Here is a 21,466-nt window from a genome sequence, read left to right on the forward strand (position 1 = left end):
TTCTGAGGACAGGACAAGGAGTAATGGGCTTAAAGTGCAGCAGGGGAGGTTTAGATTGGACATTAGGAAAAAATTCCTAACTGTCAGGGTGGTCAAATATTGGAATAAATTGCCAAGGGAGGTGGTGGAATCTCCCTCTCTGGAGATATTTAAGAACAGGTTAGATAGACATCTGTCAGGGATGGTGTAGATGGAGCTTGGTCCTGCCTTGAGGGTGGGGGGCTGGACTCGATGACCTCTTGAGGTCCCTTCCAGTCCTATGATTCTATGATTATAGAAGCCCAGCTTAAATGTATATCCCAAATTAAAAATATAGTAAGAGAACCAAAAAGTGCATGGCTTAACAACCAACTAAAAGAAGCAGTGAGAGATAGACAGCTTTTAAAAAGTGGAAGTAAAATCCTAGTGAGGAAAATAGGAGCATAAACCCTGTCAAATTAAGTGTAAAAATCATATATATAGTAGCTCAATGTCTGTGACTCTGTAACTCTGAAATGCTGGCTATTCCTTCTGGGGGGCGCTGTTGCCTCCCTGGCTGTTCCCTCTGGGCGGCGCTGTTGCCTGAGTCACGTCCTTCGCCTCCTGCCGTGGCGCTCGGCTGACTTCTGCGACGCTCAGCCGTGCCGCCGCGGGGGAGCAAGCAGCCTTTTGGTGCTGCATGGGGAGCGCGGGGCCCAAACGGCCGCTTGCTCCCCCACGGCGGCCCGGCTGAGCGGCGCAGAAGTCAGCTGAGCGCCATGGCGGGAAGCGAAGGGGGGCAGGGTGGTGATGTACACGGCTAGGGGCTGGGACCTGGCCATGTACGTCACCGCCCTGCCCTCTTCGCCTCCTGCTGTGGCGCTCGGCTGACTTCTGCGACGCTCAGCCGGGCCGCCGCGGGGGAGCAAGCGGCCTTTTGGTGCTGCATGGGGAGCCCGGGGCCCAAATGGCCGCTAGCTCCCCCGCAGCAGTCCAGCTGAGCGGTGCAGAAGTCAGCCGAGTGCCACGGCGGGAGACGAAGGGGGGCGGGGTGGTGATGTGAGGTGTGACAGCGGCTCCAGGCCCTGCCCCCTGGCCATGAATGTCACCACCCCACCCCCCTTCGCCTCCCGCTATGGCACTTGGGTGACTTCTGCGCCGCTCAGCCGGGCTGCTGCGTGGGAGCAAGTGGCGCAAGCGACCGTTTGGCTCCGCGCTCCCCATGCAGCACAGGGAGCGTGGAGCCCAAACGACTGTTTGGGCTCCACGGTCCCCCAAGTGAGAGGCAGGAGGGGGAGGAAAAGAGAAAAAGAGAGGCAGAAGAAAGCTGGGGGGGGGAGAGGAGGCAGGAGGAGGAGGAGAGGAAAGAGAGAGAGAGAGAGAGACACACGGACGGACGGAACAAGAGACTGGAGGCTCAGGAGAGAAGACCGACGTGGAGGAGAGACTTGAAAATCCCGTCTTATGACACACTAATTTGCTAGTGTAATAAGAAAAGCCAGAAAGGAGTTTGAAGAAGAGCTAGCTAAAAACTCAAAGTAATAGCAAAATGTTAAAGTACATCAGAAGCAGAAAGCTGGCTAAACAACCAGTGGAGACCTTGGATGATTGAGATACTGAAGGAGCACCCGAAGAAACTAAATGAATTCTTAGCTTCAGTCTTCACGGCTGAAGATGTTAAGGAGATTCCCAAAACTGAGCCATTCTTCTTAGGCGATAAATCTGAGGAATTGTTCCAAATTGAGGTGGTGTTAGAGGAGGTTTTGGAACAAATTGATAAACTTACCAGTAAGAAGTCATCAGGATCAGATGGCATTCACCCAAGAGTTCTGAAAGAACTCTAATGGGAAATTGTGGAACCATTAATGCTGTTCTGAAGACTCCGATTGAAGGGTCAGCGGCAGCATACTGACCTGATGTGGAACACCCACGAGGACACTCATCTCAAAGAACATCAGTTTCTGCACAGGTGAGTAACCTCCTTTTATGGGACTCCCTCTATAAGCTCAGGGAGCCTTTCCGTCAAGGGTAGGCACATGAATTTGGCACATTGGTAGAGGAGGGTACTGCAGCAGTGAAGTGCTTTCTCCAAATAGCATGGTACGTAAGCAGACTCAGAGGCTTAGGGTAGTTGCTTCAGCAGTGTTCATGAGACACAGAAGCGGGCTTAAGACTGCTGACCTGTCCCAAGAAACGTAAATCTTAATCTAGGAGCTCCCATTTGATGGGAATGGACTCTTTGTGGACCAAATGAATGCAAGGCTGCATGTGATAAAGGACACTCAAGCCACTTTACGCTCACTATGTATGCACATGCTGCTGTGCAAAGAAGCAGTTCCAATCACCCCCTACCTCCAACATCTGGCAGACGCATCAGGGATCTACAAGGAGAAGAGATAGAGGCATGAGCTTTGGTCATAGTTGTCCCCTCCCCTTCACCTTTACAGACCAGACCAGCAAACAGTCCTACAGGCTAGAAACACTCATTTTGTAGATAAACTCAAGTCAATTTCCCTTGCTTGTTTCTCCTCTATTGTTTGGCCTTGTCACAGGTCACCTCGGATTGCTGGGTGTTGGACATAGTATTGCAATTCTCAGCTGCTCTTCTCTCTTCCCTGTCCCTTCTCAGGGACTCTTTTCATGAGCAACTCCTCATTCAGCAGGTCAAGAGGAGGTTCTTCGGGATTTTAAAGGAAAAGCGTTTTATTCCTGCTGCTATTTAACAAAAGGGGGCCTCAGACCTATTCTGGACTAGGCATGGAAAGAGGTAACCTAGTTAGTTTCCTGGTAAACATCACCCTTATCGGGTAACCCTGATTGGTAAGCAGTTAACTGGCAGCCTGTGCACTGTGGATAAGGGGATGGGGAGTGGCCTTCAACCGGCCAGGCCCACAATGCAGCGTTGTGGGCCCAGTACATCCAGAGCAGCCCTGCAGCATGGTGCAGCAGAACAGCCCACGCCACGATGAGCCTGGCCAGGATGGAGCATCTGGAGCTGCCACATCGTGCTGCAGGTGGGAAGCTGCTCCAGCCCAGCAAGGTCCATTGTGCTGCAGGTTGGGGGTGGGGCTGCTTTGGCCCCTCGGGAAGCACTGTTTTGCATCTTTGGGGAGATGGTCTGCTCCACGGTTAACTAGTTAAACATAGTGTTTAAAAAGTTAACCATTAACTGGTTAAACAACAGTTTCCATCCGTAATCTGGACCTGCATCAACTAAAAAATGTTTCAGAAGATTAGTTTTGAATGGTCACCCTGGCTTTTATCACCCTTTCCCTGATCGGGGAGATTGGTACGCTGCCCTCAATTTAAAGGATTTCCATATTCTAAGATCACAGATGTTTCTTTGTGGATGGACCTTACTTTTTATTCGTGGTACTTCTCTTTGCTCTTCATTGGCTACAAGAGCTTTGACATATTGTAAGGCACCAGTGGCGGCTTACCTGAGACACCTTGGAGTCCATGGCTGGCTCATCAAGGGCAGTCCTGAGTACAAGTACAGAGGAGCCTTGGTCTGGTGCATTCCACCTGTTGCGATCTGTGCCTGTTAATAAAAGAGAACCTGCCCCTTAATGCCAGTACAGTAAATCTTTCATTGGGTTGTTCTTGACTCCACATGAGCCACAGCCTTCCTTGCAGTAGTGTTTTCAGGCCATGTCAGACCTGATCTCCCATATGAAGAACCACACACTGTCCACTGCTGTTTGCTGTTGTAGGGTCACATAATCAGTTATGCCAGGATTCATCTCCAGGCACTGCAAATGTGGCTGGTTTCAGTCTACATCCCCAAAAGGCACAACACAATGATTAGGGTGCCGGGTCACATCTAGCTGTCCTTGGCTAGATAGTAGAACCCATGGCTTGATGGTAGGGCCCCTGGCCAGTATTGGAGGGAGTTCCCTTTGCAGCCCCATTCCCATCTCTGACCCTGGTCTCCAGTGCTTTAGACCTAGCCTGGGGCACCCACCTGGGCAAGCTCAGTACCTACAGTCACTGATTGTGGGATGGTCTGCCCCTCTATATCAACACCAGGGAGCTCAGAGCCATTCACCTGGCCTGCAAGCACCTGAAAGGTAAGGTAGTGCAGGTCCTGATAGAAATAATGCTGTGATGTATTATCATAGAATCATAGGACTGGAAGGGACCTCGAGAGGTCATCGAGTCCAGCCCCCCGCCCTCAAGGTAGGACCAAGCTCTGTCTACACCATCCCTGACAGATGTCTATCTAACCTGTTGTTAAATATCTCCAGAGAGGGAGATTCCACCACCTCCCTTGGCAATTTATTCCAATATTTGACCCACCCTGACAATTAGGAATTTTTTCCTAATGTCCAATCTAAACCTCTCTTGCTGCACTTTAAGCCCATTACTCCTTGTCCTGTCCTCAGAAACCAAGAGGAACAAATTTTCTCCTTCCTCCTTGTGACACCCTTTTAGATATTTGAAAACCTCTATCATGTCCCCCCTTAATCTTCTTTTTTCCAAACTAAACAAGCCCAGTTCATGAAGCCTGGCTTCATAGGTCATGTTCTCTAAACCTTTAATCATTCTTGTCGCTCTTCTCTGTACCCTTTCCAATTTCTCCACATCTTTCTTGAAATGTGGCGCCCAGAACTGGACACAGTACTCCAGCTGAGGCCTAACTAGTGCAGAGTAGAGCGGCAGAATGACTTCACGAGTTTTGCTTACAACACACCTGTTGATACAACCTAGAATCATATTTGCTTTTTTTGCAACAGCATCACACTGACTCATATTCAACTTGTGGACCACTATGACCCCTAGATCCCTTTCCGCCATGCTCCTTCCTAGACAGTTGCTTCCCATCTTGTAGGTATGGAACTGATTGTTCCTTCCTAAGTGGAGCACTTTGCATTTCTCTTTATTAAACTTCATCCTGTTTACCTCTGACCATTTCTCTAACTTGCTAAGGTCATTTTGAATTATGTCCCTATCCTCCAAAGAAGTTGCAACCCCACCCAGTTTGGTATCGTCTGCAAACTTAATAAGCGTACTCTCTATCCCAATATCTACATCATTGATGAAGATATTGAACAGTACGGGTCCCAAAACAGACCCTTGCGGAACTCCACTTGTTATCCCTTTCCAGCAGGATTTAGCATCGTTAACAACAACTCTCTGACTACGGTTATCCAGCCAATTATGCACCCACCTTATCGTGGCCCTATCTAAGTTATATTTGCCTAGTTTATCAATAAGAATATCATGCGAGACCGTATCAAATGCCTTACTAAAGTCTAGGTATATGACATCCACCGTTTCTCCCTTATCCACAAGGCTCGTTATCCTATCAAAGAAAGCTATCAGATTTTGGCATGACTTGTTCTTCACAAACCCATGCTGGCTATTCCCTATCACTTTATTACCTTCCAAGTGTTTGCATATGATTTCCTTAATTACCTGCTCCATTATCTTCCCTGGAACAGACGTTAAACTGACCGGTCTGTAGTTTCCTGGGTTGTTCTTATTCCCCTTTTTATAGATGGGCACAATATTTGCCCTTTTCCAGTCTTCTGGAATCTCCCCTGTCTTCCATGATTTTTCAAAGATCAAATAGCTAAAGGCTCAGATACCTCCTCTATCAGCTCCTTGTGTATCCTGGGATGCATTTCATCAGGACCTGGTGACTTGCTGACATCTAACTTTCCTAAGTGATTTTTAACTTGTTCTTTGTGTATCCTATCTTCTAAACTTACCCTCTCTCTGCTTGTATTCACTACGTTAGGCACACCTTCAGACTTCTCGGTGAAGACCGAAACAAAGAAGTCATTGAGCATCTCCGCCATTTCCAAGTTTCCTGTTACTGCTTCTCCCTCCTCACTGAGCAGTGGGCCTACCCTGTCCTTGGTCTTCCTCTTGCTTTTAATGTATTTATAAAAGGTCTTCTTGTTTCCCTTTATGCCTGTAGCTAGTTTGATCTCATTTTGTGCCTTTGCCTTTCTAATCTTGCCCCTGCATTCCCGTGTTGCTTGCCTATATTCATCCTTTGTTGTTTGTCCTAGTTTCCATTTTTTTATATGACTCCTTTTTTATTTTGAGATCATGCAAGATCTCTGTTAAGCCAAGCTGGTCTTTTGCCATATTTTCTATCTTTCCTACACAGCGGAATTGTTTGCTTTTGGGCCCTTAACAACGTCCCTTTGAAATACTTCCAACTCTCCTCAGTTGTTTTTCCCCTTCAGTCTTGCTTCCCATGGGACCTTACCTACAAGTTCTCTGAGCTTATCAAAATCTGCCTTCCTGAAATCCATTACCTCAATTGTGCTGGTCTCCCTTCTACCTTTCCTTAAGATCATGAACTCTATTATTTCATGATCACTGTCTCCCATACTGTTTTCCACTTTCAAGTTCTCAACTAGTTCCTCCCTATTTGTTAAAATCAAATCCAGAACAGCTTCTCCTCTGGTAGCTTTTTCAACCTTCTGAAACAGAAAGTTGTCTCCAATGCAGTTCAGAAACTTATTGGATAGCCTGTGCCCCGCTGAGTTAGTTTCCCAACATATGTCTGGATAGTTGAAGTCCCCCATCACCACCAAATCTTGGGCTTTGGATAGTTTTGTTAATTGTTTAAAAAAGGCCTCATCCACCTCTTCCACCTGGCTAGGTGGCCTGTAGTAGTCTCCTAGCATGACATCACTCTCATTTTTTACCCCTTTTAGCTTAACCCAGAGACTCTCTACACAGCTATCTCCTACGTTCATCTCCACTTCAGTCCAAGTATGTACATTTTTAATATACAAGGCAACCCCTCCTCCCTTTTTTCCCTGTCTGTCCTTCCTGAGCAAGCCGTACCCTTCCATACCAACATTCCAATTGTGCGTCCCATCCCACCAGGTTTCTGTAATACCAATGATATCATAGTTGTATTTATTTGTTAGCAATTCCAGTTCTTCCTGCTTATTACCCATACTTCTCACATTTGTATATAGGCATCTAAGATACTGATCTGATCTTGCCTCCCTGTTGTGCCCTGACCCTCCTTTCTCCTTGCCATTATAGGCCGTTGTCCCCCCCCATTTCCAACCCATTATGTCAAGAGGTAAGGCAGAGGCAAGTCGTCAGCTCTTTGCCATGAAGCTCTCCACCTTTGGGACTTTTGGATGTGGCATGCCATTCATTTGGTGATCACGCATATGCCGTGGACCAGATAGGTATTAGCAGATGGCCTCAGCAAGCCCTTTTCATCTTGTCACAGGTGGTTGCTCTACCCAGAGGCAGTCATTGCAATATTCCAGAACTGGGAAACTTCCCAGGAAATGCTCCATATTCTGTTTGATCTGGGGAATGGACAGGGGTTCCCTGTCAGATGCATTTCTTCTCCTGTGGTGGGAAGGCTCTGATGTACAGTTCCCGCAAGTGCCATTGAGTCACAAAGTCCTAGTAAAATCAGACAGATCAGGGTGAAGGTTATCCTAATAGCCCTCGCATGGCCTCACCCAGCACTGGTTTGGCAGAACACTGGACTTTCAGCAGCCTCCCTGCTGCAGCTACTGCTCTGGCTAGATCTGCTGATCTAGAACCACAGTAACCTTCTGCTCCCAAACCTGGTGGCGCTGCACTTGACAACATTGTGGATAAATGTACACAAACAGCAATGCTCAGCCTGAGTTTAGCAGTCTTGTTGGGGAGCAGAAAACCCTCCACCAGAGTGACTAATCTATTGGAAAAGTTCTAACCAATTGGAAAAGGTTCACGTACTGGACCTCAGAACAGTGTATCCAGGCCTCACAGCAGGAAATTCTTGATTATCTGCTGCACGTTAGATTCCAAGGTTTGTCCTTGTCAGTCAGGGTCCATCTGGCCTCTCTTTCAGCTTTCTACCTGTTCTTCCAAGGCATGTCAATCTTCGCTTACAACATAATGGTTCCTCCCTGGGATCTGAATTTCATGCTGTCAGTGCTTAAGGGGCAGCTCGTCAAGCTTTTGACTTCCTGCTCTTCCCCTGGAAGGTTGTTATAACACCAACCCATATTTCCATATTCCAAGATCAGGTTTTTCATTGTGGGCAGACCCCATTTTCAATCTGAGATCAGAGCACTTACTTCAGAATTTCCCTATGGGGTTTTCTACAAGAATATGGTCTGGCTGTGACCGCATCTGGTGTTTCTCCCTAAGATAGATTCCCGGTTTCATATGGGACAGGACATGCACTTTCCCATCTTCTTTCCAAAGTCTTGTGCATCTGAGGAAGAATGCAGACTGTGCTCCCTGATTATCAGTAGGGTGCTGGCACATTATGTAGGTACAACAGAACTGTTTCATGCGTCAGTGCAGTTGTTTGTTTGTTTCAGTGGCACACAGAATAAAGTGTTGCCCAGTGTCTGGTCAAATGATTTCAACCTGGATCACAGCCTTCATCTGCTTCTGCCGGTCTTGACAGCATGCTCCACTAAGGTGCACAGTCAGCAGTGTTCCTAGCGCAGGTACCAATCCAAGAAATCTCTAGGGCTGCAACCTGGTCATCTGTCCACACATTCATGTCTCATTATGCGCTTTCACAGCAAGCTCAAGACAATGCTGGCTTTGACAAAGCAGTGCTGCAAGCTGCCATGACCTTGAACTCTGAGCCTACCTCCATGGATACTCCTTGTGAATCACCTAAAGTGGAATCGACATGAGCAAGTATTTGAAGAAGAAAAATTGATTGCCTACTTTTTCATAACTGTTATTCTATGACTCTTGGTTCTCAGAGCCAGCAGCACTTGATATACTGATACACAAGTGTGGCAATCAAGGGTGAGCCACAGCTGACCCTATGGATACTGCTAAGGTAAAAATCGGACTGCATGTGGGCATGCCCACACCTAGAATGAAGTGGACATGAGCAACAGTTATGGAGCAGTAGATAATTTATTTTAAAAATAGCACCTTTGACTCTACTCACAGTGAAGAATCATATGGTTCCTTGTTGATGAAAATGTTAGACAAAAGTTGATGCATAATAGTTACTGGCTTGTAATATTTCAATGTTAATACTGTGTAATTTGAAATTCTTGCAGAAGTTTTTAGTAGGCGTCAAACATTCCAAATAGCTGTTTTGTTGGGTTCTGCTATTTGAACATCATTGTAAATATTGAAAGCAACTAAAGTTGTAGTATTATACAATAGTGGTTAGCTACAATGTCCCACGTGTGTTTAAACTATTTTCTTTTTTCTAGGAGCGGTAATGAAGAAAAGATGATGGCTCTTCTTACACCATTAAATGTCAACTGTCATGCAAGTGATGGCAGAAAGGTATTTATTTTCAAAGCCACATTTAGAGACATTTTGTTTTGAAATGTTAACATTTAGATTTAATTCTTCATATTTAAAATCACCATTTGAGACAGATTTTTGGTATGTTATGTTCAATTTGTACTTAAAAATGGTGTTAGAAGACAGAATGCACTTGTGGCAACTGTCAGATATTTTTCTTCATTGCTTAAAAAGAGCCATATGCACTACTTTTTACATGTCATCTGGATCAATGAGGAGTGGTGGGACACCTTTTTTACGCAAACTGATCTTCTCTGCCGCTGTGCTGATGCCAGTTACAACAAATGTCTTCCCTCTTTGATCCTAATAGTTGCCAAGGAGTTTGACTTGTACCTATGTTCTTTTCACCACCTCTGTGCTATGTCCCCAAGACTTGTCAATGTCTTTGTTACCTCTTCTTAGAGTAGAGTTAATGCTGCACTTCCAGGGTCTGGACCTACTGCTGGCAGAGTAAAGGTATCTTGGCTTAAAAAGCGAAATTCTTTCAGTTTGAGCCCATGGCTTTCTTGAATATTCAGGTCACTATTTGTATCCCTGTCATGGTTCCCATTAGATATTTGCATAGTCTCATTCCTTTAACTCTGTAGGTTTTCCTGAAGCCAGTTTCTTGTGTTACACCTTCCTAATGGATATTTAAAGCTCTCTAAAGTTTTTAAGTGTCCAAGTATCATTAATAATACTTCCCCACCTTGAATCTGGTCCAACTGTACAAACACCTCAAGCTGAAAAGATAAAGTCTCTGTGCAAATCCTATTGCTTCAGGCCTATTATAGGGTACTCCTCACTAAACACTCTCATGCATCTTGAACAGATCATAGAGCAGTCGTCTGCCTTGTGAATTTAGGTGCAGGATAAGGTGAAGTTTTTCTGTTTGTTCTATATGTAATCACACTCGTCTCTTCAGCACTGTTAACTGTCACAGTGGCTTATTTCTAAACTTCATGTCACTCGGTAAAGAGAACTGTTCGTAAGCCAACAATAGATGCTGGTAACAGCCAAGTCACAAAGGACGCATCAGGGAAGGCTTTGGTTTATCTGTGGAAAGATGAAATTGAGAAGAAGTAGGAACTGACTGCAAAGCCCAAAAATCTGTCACAATGATTGTTGTTGGTCTTGAATGTGCAGTAGTGTTGAATAAAACCTTGCAATGTGTATTGATGGTAAGCAGATCACATGGAGGAAAAAAAAAAGTGAGCAGGTAAGGAGAATATGCCCTTTGCAGAAATACTATTTAATAATTATTCAAATGTTCACTCTCTACTGATGGTACAAATATTTTGAGGACTCGTAATTTTATTAGTAGTAATTCTTTCATATTTCACAATGCTTGATTGGTTAATAATTGAACTTATTATTCTAAATTCATTCTGTCTTTCCAGTCAACTCCATTACACTTAGCAGCTGGGTATAACCGGGTTAAGATTGTGCAGCTGTTACTACAGCATGGAGCAGATGTACATGCTAAGGATAAAGGGTGAGTTCACTTGTGTTCAGAACATTCCTATACAGGCAGTCCCCGGGTTATGTACAAGATAGGGACTATAGGTTTGTTCTTAAGTTGAGTTTGTATGTAAGTCGGAACTGGCTCCAGATTCAGCCGCTGCTGAAACTGATCAGCGGCTGACTACAGGAAGCCCTAGGCAGAGTTGCTCTGCCCCCGGCTTCCTGGAATCAGCCGCTGATCAGTTTCAACAGCAACTGAATCTGGACTCCTGGGACAGAACAGCTGGGGCACTGCCGGGTAGGTCCCCGCAGGACCAACCCGGCAGCACCCCAGCTGCTCTACCCCAGGCGTCCCGCAACAAAAGCCTGGTCTGCTGGTGGCGGGGGGACGCACTAGCTGCACCCCTTCCCCCCCAGCAGACCAGGGAGACCCGAGAAAAGCCGCAGAGGCGCAGAGGTCCTGCCGCCTCTGCGGCTTTGCTCCTGTCTCCCTGCTGTGCTGGGGGGAAGTCCGCCACCTGTACGGGGTCCGCCGCCTGTGCGGCTTTGCTCGGGTCTCCCTGCTGTGCTGGGGAGTCCCCCCCAGCACACCAGGGAGACCCGGAGCAGCTTTTCTAGCCCCGGAGGACGCGGTGGCGGGACCACTGCGCTCTGGGCGGTCCCGCCGCCCGCAAGCTCCGGGGCGAGAAAAGCCCCGTTCGTAAGTGCGGATCCGACGTAAGTCGGGGACTGCCTCTACATGCAAAAAAGACAGCTAAAATTTCAAAAAAAAAAAAAAAAAAAAAATGACCTGATCAAGTGCCAGAAAATTCAGAGTTGAGGCAGAGGTGCCATCTCTAACTTCATAATTGTGACCTTATTTTTGTCTCAACCTTATAAGTTAACCTGCAAAGCAGTAAAACTATTACTGAATCATTTGTAAAACATGATTCATTCTAAGAAATGAACTGGCACCTTGCTTATGTTTAAAACTCTTAAAACGGCACTTATTTTTTAAAAAAGTGCTTTCATACTATACTTACCTAATTTCAGTATACATCTGTGGTTGGTTCAGTTTTCATTTGCCTTTGAAGATTTCCCTTCACTCAAAAAAAATTCTTATTGGTTTTCCATGATTTCTCATTTTTAAAAGGTGTTTCCCAAACACTAAAGCTGAATAATATATTTCTAAGCAGTCACTTACTACAAAAGGGACTTTTGCTAACTATGGAAATAGGGATAGCTCAGTGGTTTGAGCATTGGCCTGCTAAACCCATGGTTGTGAGTTCAATCCTTGCGGAGGCTATTTAGGAATTTGGAGCAAAAATTTGTCAGGGATGGTACTTGGTCCTGCTGTGAAGGCAGGGGACTAGACTCAATGACCTTTCAAGGTCCCTTCCAGTTCTAGGAGTGGGCAATCTCCATTAATTTAAATTTAATTTAATTGAAAGATGTTACATTTATAGAAAATATTTAAGCTCTTGAAACCTTTTTTTAAAGATCTTTGCTAAATAGGCTGAAATTATAAAAAAATAGAATCATATTAAGTATTTAATAAATGTATTACTTCAGGGTGCATAGAAAAGCTACCTGGCAAAGGGGTTGCTTGGCCCTTGTAATTTGGAAACCTTTGTCAGTCCTCCTTTGCTACCCTTGCAATGAGATTTACAGTAAAGGAGACAGTTACACAAGGTGCCTCTTCAGCCTCCAGAACAACTTATGATCAGGAGGACCAGCACATTAAACCACCTTAGTTTTTCCTCCCGATGGAGGCAAGGTCTTTTCTGTGTTCTTAAATGTGCAGTATAAAATCTTGCACAGAGATATTAACACTAACCAATCAGACTTCTTTACAATTCTAAAGAAAATATGCCACAAAACTTTTTAGATAATTTTGCTTTATCCCTTCCTTCTGTTAATAAAATGTTTTCTTTTTTGTGTAATTACTGTTTAATTTCATAAAATCTCTGGAACTGAGTCACTTATAATCAAAATAATACAATTTCCACATGACTAGGTAATTCATTGCGCAATTTATTATGATTGGTTAAACAGACATTGATTCCAATAATCTTAAAGATTATTTTCCTCATGTCTCTTTTCTCCATTCATTTTCAGTGGTGAGAGCTGGGCTTTTTATTTTTTAGAATTGTAATAATGCTACATACTTTATTTGTAATTTACTGAGTTTACATACTTCTAATATAATCCATAATCACATTTTTTCTCTCCTCCCTGACTGCTTAGAGATTTGGTTCCACTTCACAATGCCTGTTCCTATGGTCATTATGAAGTAACAGACCTTCTAGTAAAGGTTGGTATTTAATTTCATTGTTCCTGGGTTTTGTGTCACTTATCTTCTTGTATTTTAAAATAATTTAAATAGGCAGTCATGGTTAATAGAACAAATTAATAAATGTACACTAACTACATTCTCCTGCTCAGGCTTAGTTAGAATGTGCTCTATAATAGGGTTATAGAAATGCACTGCTACTTTAAAGCTTGAACTGATCATATCAAGATGCCGTTGTAGTAGGAAGTCAGTAGATGAACACATTTCATGTTACAGAAGTATCATGATGGCTTGTAAAATTAAGATAGTGCTAGGATTATTAGGTTTTTAAAATATTGTAGAAATACCAGCCCAATAGTTCTAACACTCTAGATATAAACAAAGTTCTAGTGAATTTGTAGAGGAGATTTGTAAGTCTCGTTCCAGCTCTGTACCTAATAAGACACTAATCCTGCAACTGCTTGATTGCAGGCATAGCAGTGCATATTGGTGGAGTCCTATTTGAAACCAGTAGAGCTCTGATTGACACAGCAGTGTGCGTACACATCAGGCAAGAGCAGAGATCAATCAATAAATAAAAATAAAAAGTAAAATAAAAGCAAGTACAGTACTGTGTTAAATGTAAACTACTAAAAAAGGAAAAGCAGCCTTTTCCTTTGACGTCAGTGTTTAGTTGAAAACTTTTGAAAGAACAGCCATAATGTTTTGTTCAGCGTAATGAATGTTTGAGTCACAAGTAACCTTCATTCTCAAGGTATTTGTAACTCAGGTTTTACTGCACATGCATGTAAAAATCCAGAAAACTTAAAAATTCTTTATATTGCTTGCTTATTAAATCAAAGTGCATTTTTGTACTGTCCTTACAAAAAAGAAATGTGTCTAATGTAGGCACAGATAACACAGTTCTCTGCAATGTAAGGCACTGGCATGACATCTTAATCTGATGGACTAAAAATGTGTTTGCATGTATAAGATATTTAGGTTTAACCTTAACTTGGCACTTATAGGATTTTTAATACAATGTTTTAATACAATGTTTTTCCTCCTTATGTAATTGATAACTATTTAAAATCTTAATTTATTTTGGAATTTTACTGCAAGATTTTTTTGATAATTTAAAATTGCAGGTAAGTATAAAAGTAGATGCAGTATGACTTTTAATTTTTAGGAGAAAAATATGTAACTGTAGTAGATACCCATTATTCTGTCCTGGGTATTTTGTATATTTAATCAATATTATATTTCTTATCCCAATCTATTACATTTTGATGTGTGGATGAAGAATCTACAACTCATTTTGAAATTATGCATATTTTAAAACTAGCTTAAAGTTCTAACTGTTAAATAAGAATGTTCTTGCTGCATTAGCAGATTTATTTTTTCTGACAATTTGTAACAAAGGCAGAGCTTCGTAGCATTTGAGGGCAAATGACAGGGTGAGAATTAGAGTTGCAATACACTATTTTATGTAATATAAAGGTTAATTTTTAGAAATGGTGACCCTTAGCATAACTAGAAGTTGCCTTGAAGCAGCTGAGTTTCTAAACATTGTCTTGTGTTCAGACTAATATATCATTTTGTTACAAGGTGTCAACAAAATGGTCTTCTCCTTGGGAAATTGTAACTTTTACTAAGGTTAGGGAACCACTTAGTTATATAGAGAATGATGGAAGGATGCTAGTAAAGTGGTGGTCATAGTGAGAGGGAGGATGATACAGTGGCTAGAGCTAGCCTAGAGCTTGAGATGTAGGTTTAATTCCTTGCTCCAACACTGGCTTTCCTTGTGACCTTGAGCAAGTCACATAAGGCTTGTCTACACTTAAAATGCCACCGCAGCATGTTATGATGCTGCAGCACTTCAGTGTAGACGTTACTTGTGCTAAAAGGACAGGTTCTGTTAGCGTAGGTAATTCACCTCCACAAGAGCTGGAATTCTTTTGTTGACCTAGCACTGTCTCCCTGGAATTTACTTCATTTTAGCTGTGTCACTCGGGGTGTGGATTTTTCATACCTGTGAGGGATGTCTTTATGCCAATCTAATTTTCTGGTGTAAACTAGACCTTTATTCTCTTTGTGCCTCACTTCCCCGTCATTAAAATGGGGAGAGTAATACTGTCCTACCTTATAGATATGTTGTAAGGATAGTATCAAAAGGGGTAGCCGTGTTAGTCTGAATCTGCAAAAGCGACGAGGAGTCCTGTGGCACCTTATAGACTAACTGAAGTGTAGGAGCATAAGCTTTCGTGGGCAAAGACCCACTTCATCATCTGAAAGCTTATGCTCCTACACTTCAGTTAGTCTACAAGGTGCCACAGGACTCCTCATCGCTGTTGTAAGGATAAATTCACTCTTATATTATGTTAACCGTAGTTGTATACGTACTTATAACAGATATTTCTGGAAAAATCTTGGAAACGGTCTGCCTATATATAATTATTTGATCTTGCTGTCTGCTTTGTCAGAATTAATAATTGCTGTTTTAATAAATGCTGTTTTTCTTTAATAATCTGCTTGTTTTTGTAACTCTCCTAGCATGGAGCATGTGTGAATGCTATGGATCTCTGGCAGTTCACTCCTCTGCATGAAGCCGCTTCCAAGAACAGGGTGGAAGTATGTTCTCTCTTGCTAAGTTATGGTGCTGATCCAACACTGTTGAACTGTCACAATAAAAGCACCATTGATTTGGCTCCAACACCTCAATTAAAAGAACGATTGGCATGTGAGTATAAAGTGAATGTGAAACTCAGTAGGGATAGATAGCATTTCGTTGCTCATCTCCAGTTTATCAGGGTTTTTTGTAATACGGCCCTTAAATTTCATAAACCGTATTGTACTGATATCAAGTTTGGGATAACATGTTTATACTTTACAAACAGTTGTGTAATGCTTTCCTGAAGATTATATTATCTTAAAACATTTTCTTCCTGCTGCTTCCCCACTTCTCACTATGATCTCTCCAAAAACTTATTCATAGCAATATCATGGCAGGATTTCTCTTCAGCAAAGTTAATTTGAACAAAATAAAAGCAGCATAATTACCTAAAACTCTGAATACTTTTGTTCTGAAAATGAAATGCTATTGCTTTCTTTCAGCTTCTAAAGTGGAGAATTGAGACATGAGCTCTGTTTGGCAAAGCTAAGGAATGCTCAGCCTCTGCATGGACAAAGTAGTAATTTTTCTGGAGTACATAGAGTGCTGGCCTGCATCCATATAATGAGCCCATGTACAATAAATTAAAATCCGCTGCCATTTACTGAGAGAAGCATTTCCTCTACCAGAATCAAGCAATTCCCGTAATAATTCCCAGACCTATAAAGAATGTGATCTTTTTATTTCTAGATGAATTCAAAGGTCACTCCTTGCTACAGGCAGCACGAGAATCAGATGTAGCTCGCATCAAAAAACACCTTTCACTGGAAACTGTGAATTTCAAGAATCCTCAAACTCATGAAACAGCATTGGTAATATTTCAAATGTTTTAATGGTTTAAGACATGTGGTGGGCTAATTGAAACACATTGGGCAATGTTTTAAATAGACAAAGTCCAGTTTTTAAGATCTTGACTTAGTGAAGACTGGCAAGTCGACTCTAGTGTACAATAAGTTATCTGGGTAATGCATTTAGAGTATCCTTTGTAATTTAAATTGTCACATTTCCTTTTAAGACTTGCAGGATAGTTCACTAATATATCAATGAAAGGTTATACCCAATTTGTCTATCAGTTTGTCATCTTGTCTAAATCCACTGAATACTTGAATTTCTAAGTTTTCTTCTACATATTAGCTCACTTTTTTAGGTTGTTGCTGTCGTCTGCTGTTTCTAAACTCTTCAGATGGCTTTTGTAATTATATTTGTAGATGTTTGTTTCACTTTTCCGGGGGGCCAAGAGCTGCATGACCTCCCACCATCCTTGCGTCCCTAGACCGCCACCCCCACACACCCTCTTGACCGAGACCCTGCACCTCCAGCCTGCTCCTGCTCCCTCCCCCCTTGCCAGACACCTACCCCCAGAGAGAAGGGGGTTGGCGAGTGTAGCTGGCCTGCAAAGGGGGTCAGGGAGCCTCTAGGGGGGTGCAGTGTAGGGGGAGGCCACAGCAGTGAGCCTGAAATGACCTTCCCTGGAATGGAAAAATGCTCATCTGGGACCAGCCAGGTCTGGAGGGTGTCAAACCAGGGAGGTCTAACCTATAGTATAATTCCCTCGTCTTTTTCTTGACCAGGGATGCATTTACTCCAGAATGTCTATGAAAATATTAAGAGCCCCAAATGACATTTCCTAACATATTTATACAAGTAATAAAATAAATTTTGTTGCTAGCTAATCCTGAATAATTTTATAAGTTCAGTCACCAAACCTAAAACTGCTCTAACTGGACCGATTTGCAAGTCAAAGAAGTAAAATGGGCAAAATCCTGACTTGACTGAGGTCAATGGCAAAACTCTCATTGATATCAGTGGGGTGAGGATTTTATCCAGTCTGTACAAACTATTGATCCAGCTCTGTAATTAACATAGACATCAAGATTCTCAAAGTTCTAGGTACTGTTATACCAAACTTTGTCCACCTCAATTAAATGGGCTATACTGAGAATCTTCACCCATACATTAATAGAGGGTTTTTTTGTCTTGGTATCAACTTTGATAACCTATCAAGATATACCAAACAGACATATAAACATAGCTTTGTGATAGTTATAGACAGTACACCTCCACTGATTTGTGGTTGTAATTTTCTATTCTGGAACTGTTAGATGAAGACAGACCAGCTTGTGGTTAATTGCTGGGGTATAGGAGTATAGGTGCTGTAAAGATAAGATATAGGGTGAAAAGTCTAGAAATCTGTTCTGTAACCTCTGGTCCAGGTGCCCATGTGACATTAAACTCATCTCACAGGGCACGTCTACACAGAGAAAAAGCTGAAATAAACTGCACAACTTGAGCTACATCAATTGCATAGCTTACGTTGAAATAGCTTATTTCAGCTTGTGCCGCTGTCTACATAGCAGGAAGTCCAAGGGAGAGCATTCTTCTTCCGACTTCTCTTACTCCTTGTAAAATGAGGGTTACAGAAGTTGGAGTAAGAAGTCCTCCAGCTCAACGTTATGTTGACATTATGTCAAAATAACTGCTTGTAGTGTAGTCATGGACAGACCATGTTATTTCGGAATAATGTTAGTTATTTCGAAATAACACTGCTGTGCAGATGTACCCCCAAGTGCTTTAAAACAAGCAATTTAGACAGATTTTTAAGGTACTCAAGCGTTGCTGTGCTCAGAGTTGCAACACCTAGTGGATCTACGAGCCTAAGTCTCATCTTCAAAAGAGATTAGAAGCCAAAATCCCACTGATTCCAAAGAGATTCTGGCTCCTAAATGACTAAATCTCTTTTGAAAATGACACTTAGGTGTTGCAATGATCTGGGCAGCAATGTTTAAATATCTGGCCCTTACTTCCTTTACTATAGGTATTGAAACTATCTCCATTTTACAAATGAGGAAATAGGACAATATTGATCCAGTTCTGTAATTAACATAGATGTCAAGATTCTCAAAGTTCTCAATACTGTTATACCAAACTTTGTCCATCTCAATTAAATGGGCTATACTGAGAATCTTCACCCATACATTAATAGAGAGGGGTTTGTTTGTTTTTTTTGCCTTGGTATCAACTTTGAAATCTATCAAGATATACCAAACAGACATATAAACATAGCTTTGTGGTAGTTATAGACAATACACTTCCACCGGGTTCGTGGTTGTAATTTTCTATTCTGGAACAGTTAGATGAAGACAGCTTGTGATTAATTGCTGGGGTATAGGAGTATAGGTGTTCTAAAGGTAAGATGTAGGATGGGAAGTACCACTTATTCCAAAATAACATAGTCCGTTCATGACTATACTACAAGCAGTTATTTTGACATAATGTCAACATAACGTTGAGCTGGAGGACTTTACTCCAACTTCTGTAACCCTCATTTTACAAGGAGTAAGAGAAGTCGGAAGAAGAGTGCTCTCCCTTGGACTTCCTGCTGTGTAGACAGCGGCACAAGATGAAATAAGCAATTTCAATGTAATCTACGCAATTGATGTATCAAGTTGTGCAGCTTATTTTGGCTTAGCTCTGCTGTGCAGATGTGCCCTTTGAAATGAGTTTAATCAAAGTGCTCATATATACCTTTCATGTATTTATGTACCATTTCTAAGACCTTTGCCTCTAGTTATTTATATATTAATTACTAATCCACTAGAAGTAAGCTTAAAAGTATTAGTCTGCTCTGTGGTTGAAGTAATTAACAGGACTGTTCAAGTTCATTTAAGTGTAAAAGTCAGCCTGTGGAACTCCTTGCCAGAGGATATGGTGAAGACTGGGACTTTAACAGGGTTAAAAAAAGAACTAGATAGATTCATGGAGGTTAGGTCCATCAATGGCTGTTAGCCAGGATGAGTAGGAACGGTGTCCCCAGCCTCCATCTGTAAATGGGTGACAGGAGAGGGATCACGTGAGGATTTCCTGTTATGTTCCTTCCCTCTGGGGCACCTGGTATTGGCCACTGTCAGCAGACAAGATACTGGGCTAGATGGACGCTTGGTCTGACCCAGTATGGCCGGTCTTATGTTCTTATCACAGTGGTTTAATAGTTGTTTTATTACTGGAAAAACTCACAAGATACAGTGACATTCTGCACCAGCCATTTAGTAGAACAGAAATCATGATATTGTAATAGGTCATTGTTACAGGATAATGTCTCCCAGTTTAAAAGTATTCCTCACAAGCTCATGTATCAGCAGTAGATTTGCAATATTGCATGTTTTCAACTGGTGAGAGAGGACTTAAGATATTTTCTCTTCTCAAATAGATCTTCTTGTTCTTGTTTGAATGGAGTCCCTGTGGGTGCATCACTTTACGTGGTAGTGCATCCCAGTACTGTCAATCAGAGATTTAAGGTGATAGTGTCTGCGCAAGTCACACATATGCAAACTGCTCTTTTCAACTGCATACAACCCAACCCCTTAGCCATTTTTATAGACATTGCATATGTAATCCATTTTAAGCCAGAAATCCCTTTTCCCATTAAGTTCCTTCTCAACTGTCCTTGGCTGCAGAAAAAGCTCAGGGGCTGTGCTTCATCACATCTAAAACTATTAGAAAAAATCATAGTTTGATAGTTAAGAGTTGAGATATTTGCTTAGGTATTCGTATAGAATTTTTTTTTCCTTGTTAGTCCATTAGACACTCTCCCCTTACAGGATGGTTATTAGTGAAAATGACACAGTTCCCACATTTCAAACACTGCTAATCCTGCTGCAATGCAATGCCCATTTCAGATGGCCAATTCTGACATGTTTGCTGCCTCGGTGAGGGGCATATACCCCAGAAATGCCCTCAATGCAGCTACCTAAGGCTAGAGCCCAATGGGAAAAGGGATTTCTGGCTTAAAATGGATTACATATGCAATGCCTATAAGGATGGCTAAGCACGATGTACATTCCAATAACACACACAGCTTACACAAAAGACTCACTGTCCCAACGAATGTGTTGAATCCTCTCCAATGGTGGTCAAGGCCACAAATTGTGTAATAGAAGTATCTCTTTCCTACAGGAGCACCCAACAACTGCAATCACTGCAGATGCTTTCCTGAGGGTAGGGAGTGCACATGGGTCAAAGGGCAAATGATCTCCAGAAGAGACCCACCAACACATCAATCTGCTAGAACTGCACACCATATGCAACACCTGCAGGTGCTTCCTACCTCTCATACAGAACAAATTGACTCAGGTGACCAACAACATTGTCTTCATGTTTCACATAAATAGATAAGGAGGAGACTGCACTCTCTGTGCACAGAAGTCATGAAATGGTAGAATTGGTGCATACAGCACCAACAACTTCTCAGCATATTATCTGTCAGGCAACTACAATGTGACAGCGGATATACTCAGTGGATAGTTCTCTCAAGACCAAGAATGGCAGATGAATGGAGAGGTTCTCAGCTCAATGTTCTGCAGAAAGGGCACACCCACCATTGACCTGTTCATATTCCCAACAAACTGAAAATGCCCATTGTTCTGCTCAAAAGTGGGATAGGGGCAATAATTGCTGGGGGATGTTTTCCTGCTCAAATGGAAGGCCCCATTTCTGTATGCATTCTAACTAATACCAGTGATAGTGCATATGATTTATAAAATCCAAAGGACAAGACTAAAGAGATTTTTCATAGTCCCAAATTGGCCCGGAGAGGCATGATATCCTTACCTATTATGCACAGCGATACGTGCACTGAGAGATCTCATTTGCCAAACAGCTCTGCTCTCTCAGTACAACAGACAAACTCACTATCCAGACAAGGAGGAACTCCACCTATAAGTATGGCTCCTGGATGGTTCTATTGTAATGAAATAACCTGCTCTGAATAGCAGGAAAATTCATGCGTGAAAAATTTATGCCCAGAAATAGAAGTGATTCTTCACTTGATGCCAAGGAATCCAGTTGGCAAATGAGTCAGTACCAGAGCCAGT

The 21,466-nt window shown here is 42.4% G+C and overlaps 1 protein-coding gene across 7 annotated transcripts in view; it reads left to right on the forward strand.

The window, feature by feature from the left end:
- TNKS2 (tankyrase 2) overlaps positions 1-21,466 on the forward strand; it is an 84,412-nt gene that overhangs the window by 15,392 nt on the left and 47,554 nt on the right. For all 7 annotated transcript variants that reach the window (XM_075935134.1, XM_075935133.1, XM_075935131.1 and 4 more), the window contains exons 5-9: positions 9,135-9,210; positions 10,611-10,705; positions 12,901-12,967; positions 15,479-15,665; positions 16,287-16,408. In XM_075935134.1, coding sequence (XP_075791249.1) covers positions 9,135-9,210; positions 10,611-10,705; positions 12,901-12,967; positions 15,479-15,665; positions 16,287-16,408 — 547 coding nt within the window. The remainder of the gene's footprint in view (positions 1-9,134; positions 9,211-10,610; positions 10,706-12,900; positions 12,968-15,478; positions 15,666-16,286; positions 16,409-21,466) is intronic.

The sequence above is a fragment of the Pelodiscus sinensis genome, chromosome 8 (assembly GCF_049634645.1).
Source record: "Pelodiscus sinensis isolate JC-2024 chromosome 8, ASM4963464v1, whole genome shotgun sequence".
Lineage (NCBI taxonomy): Eukaryota > Metazoa > Chordata > Testudines > Trionychidae > Pelodiscus > Pelodiscus sinensis.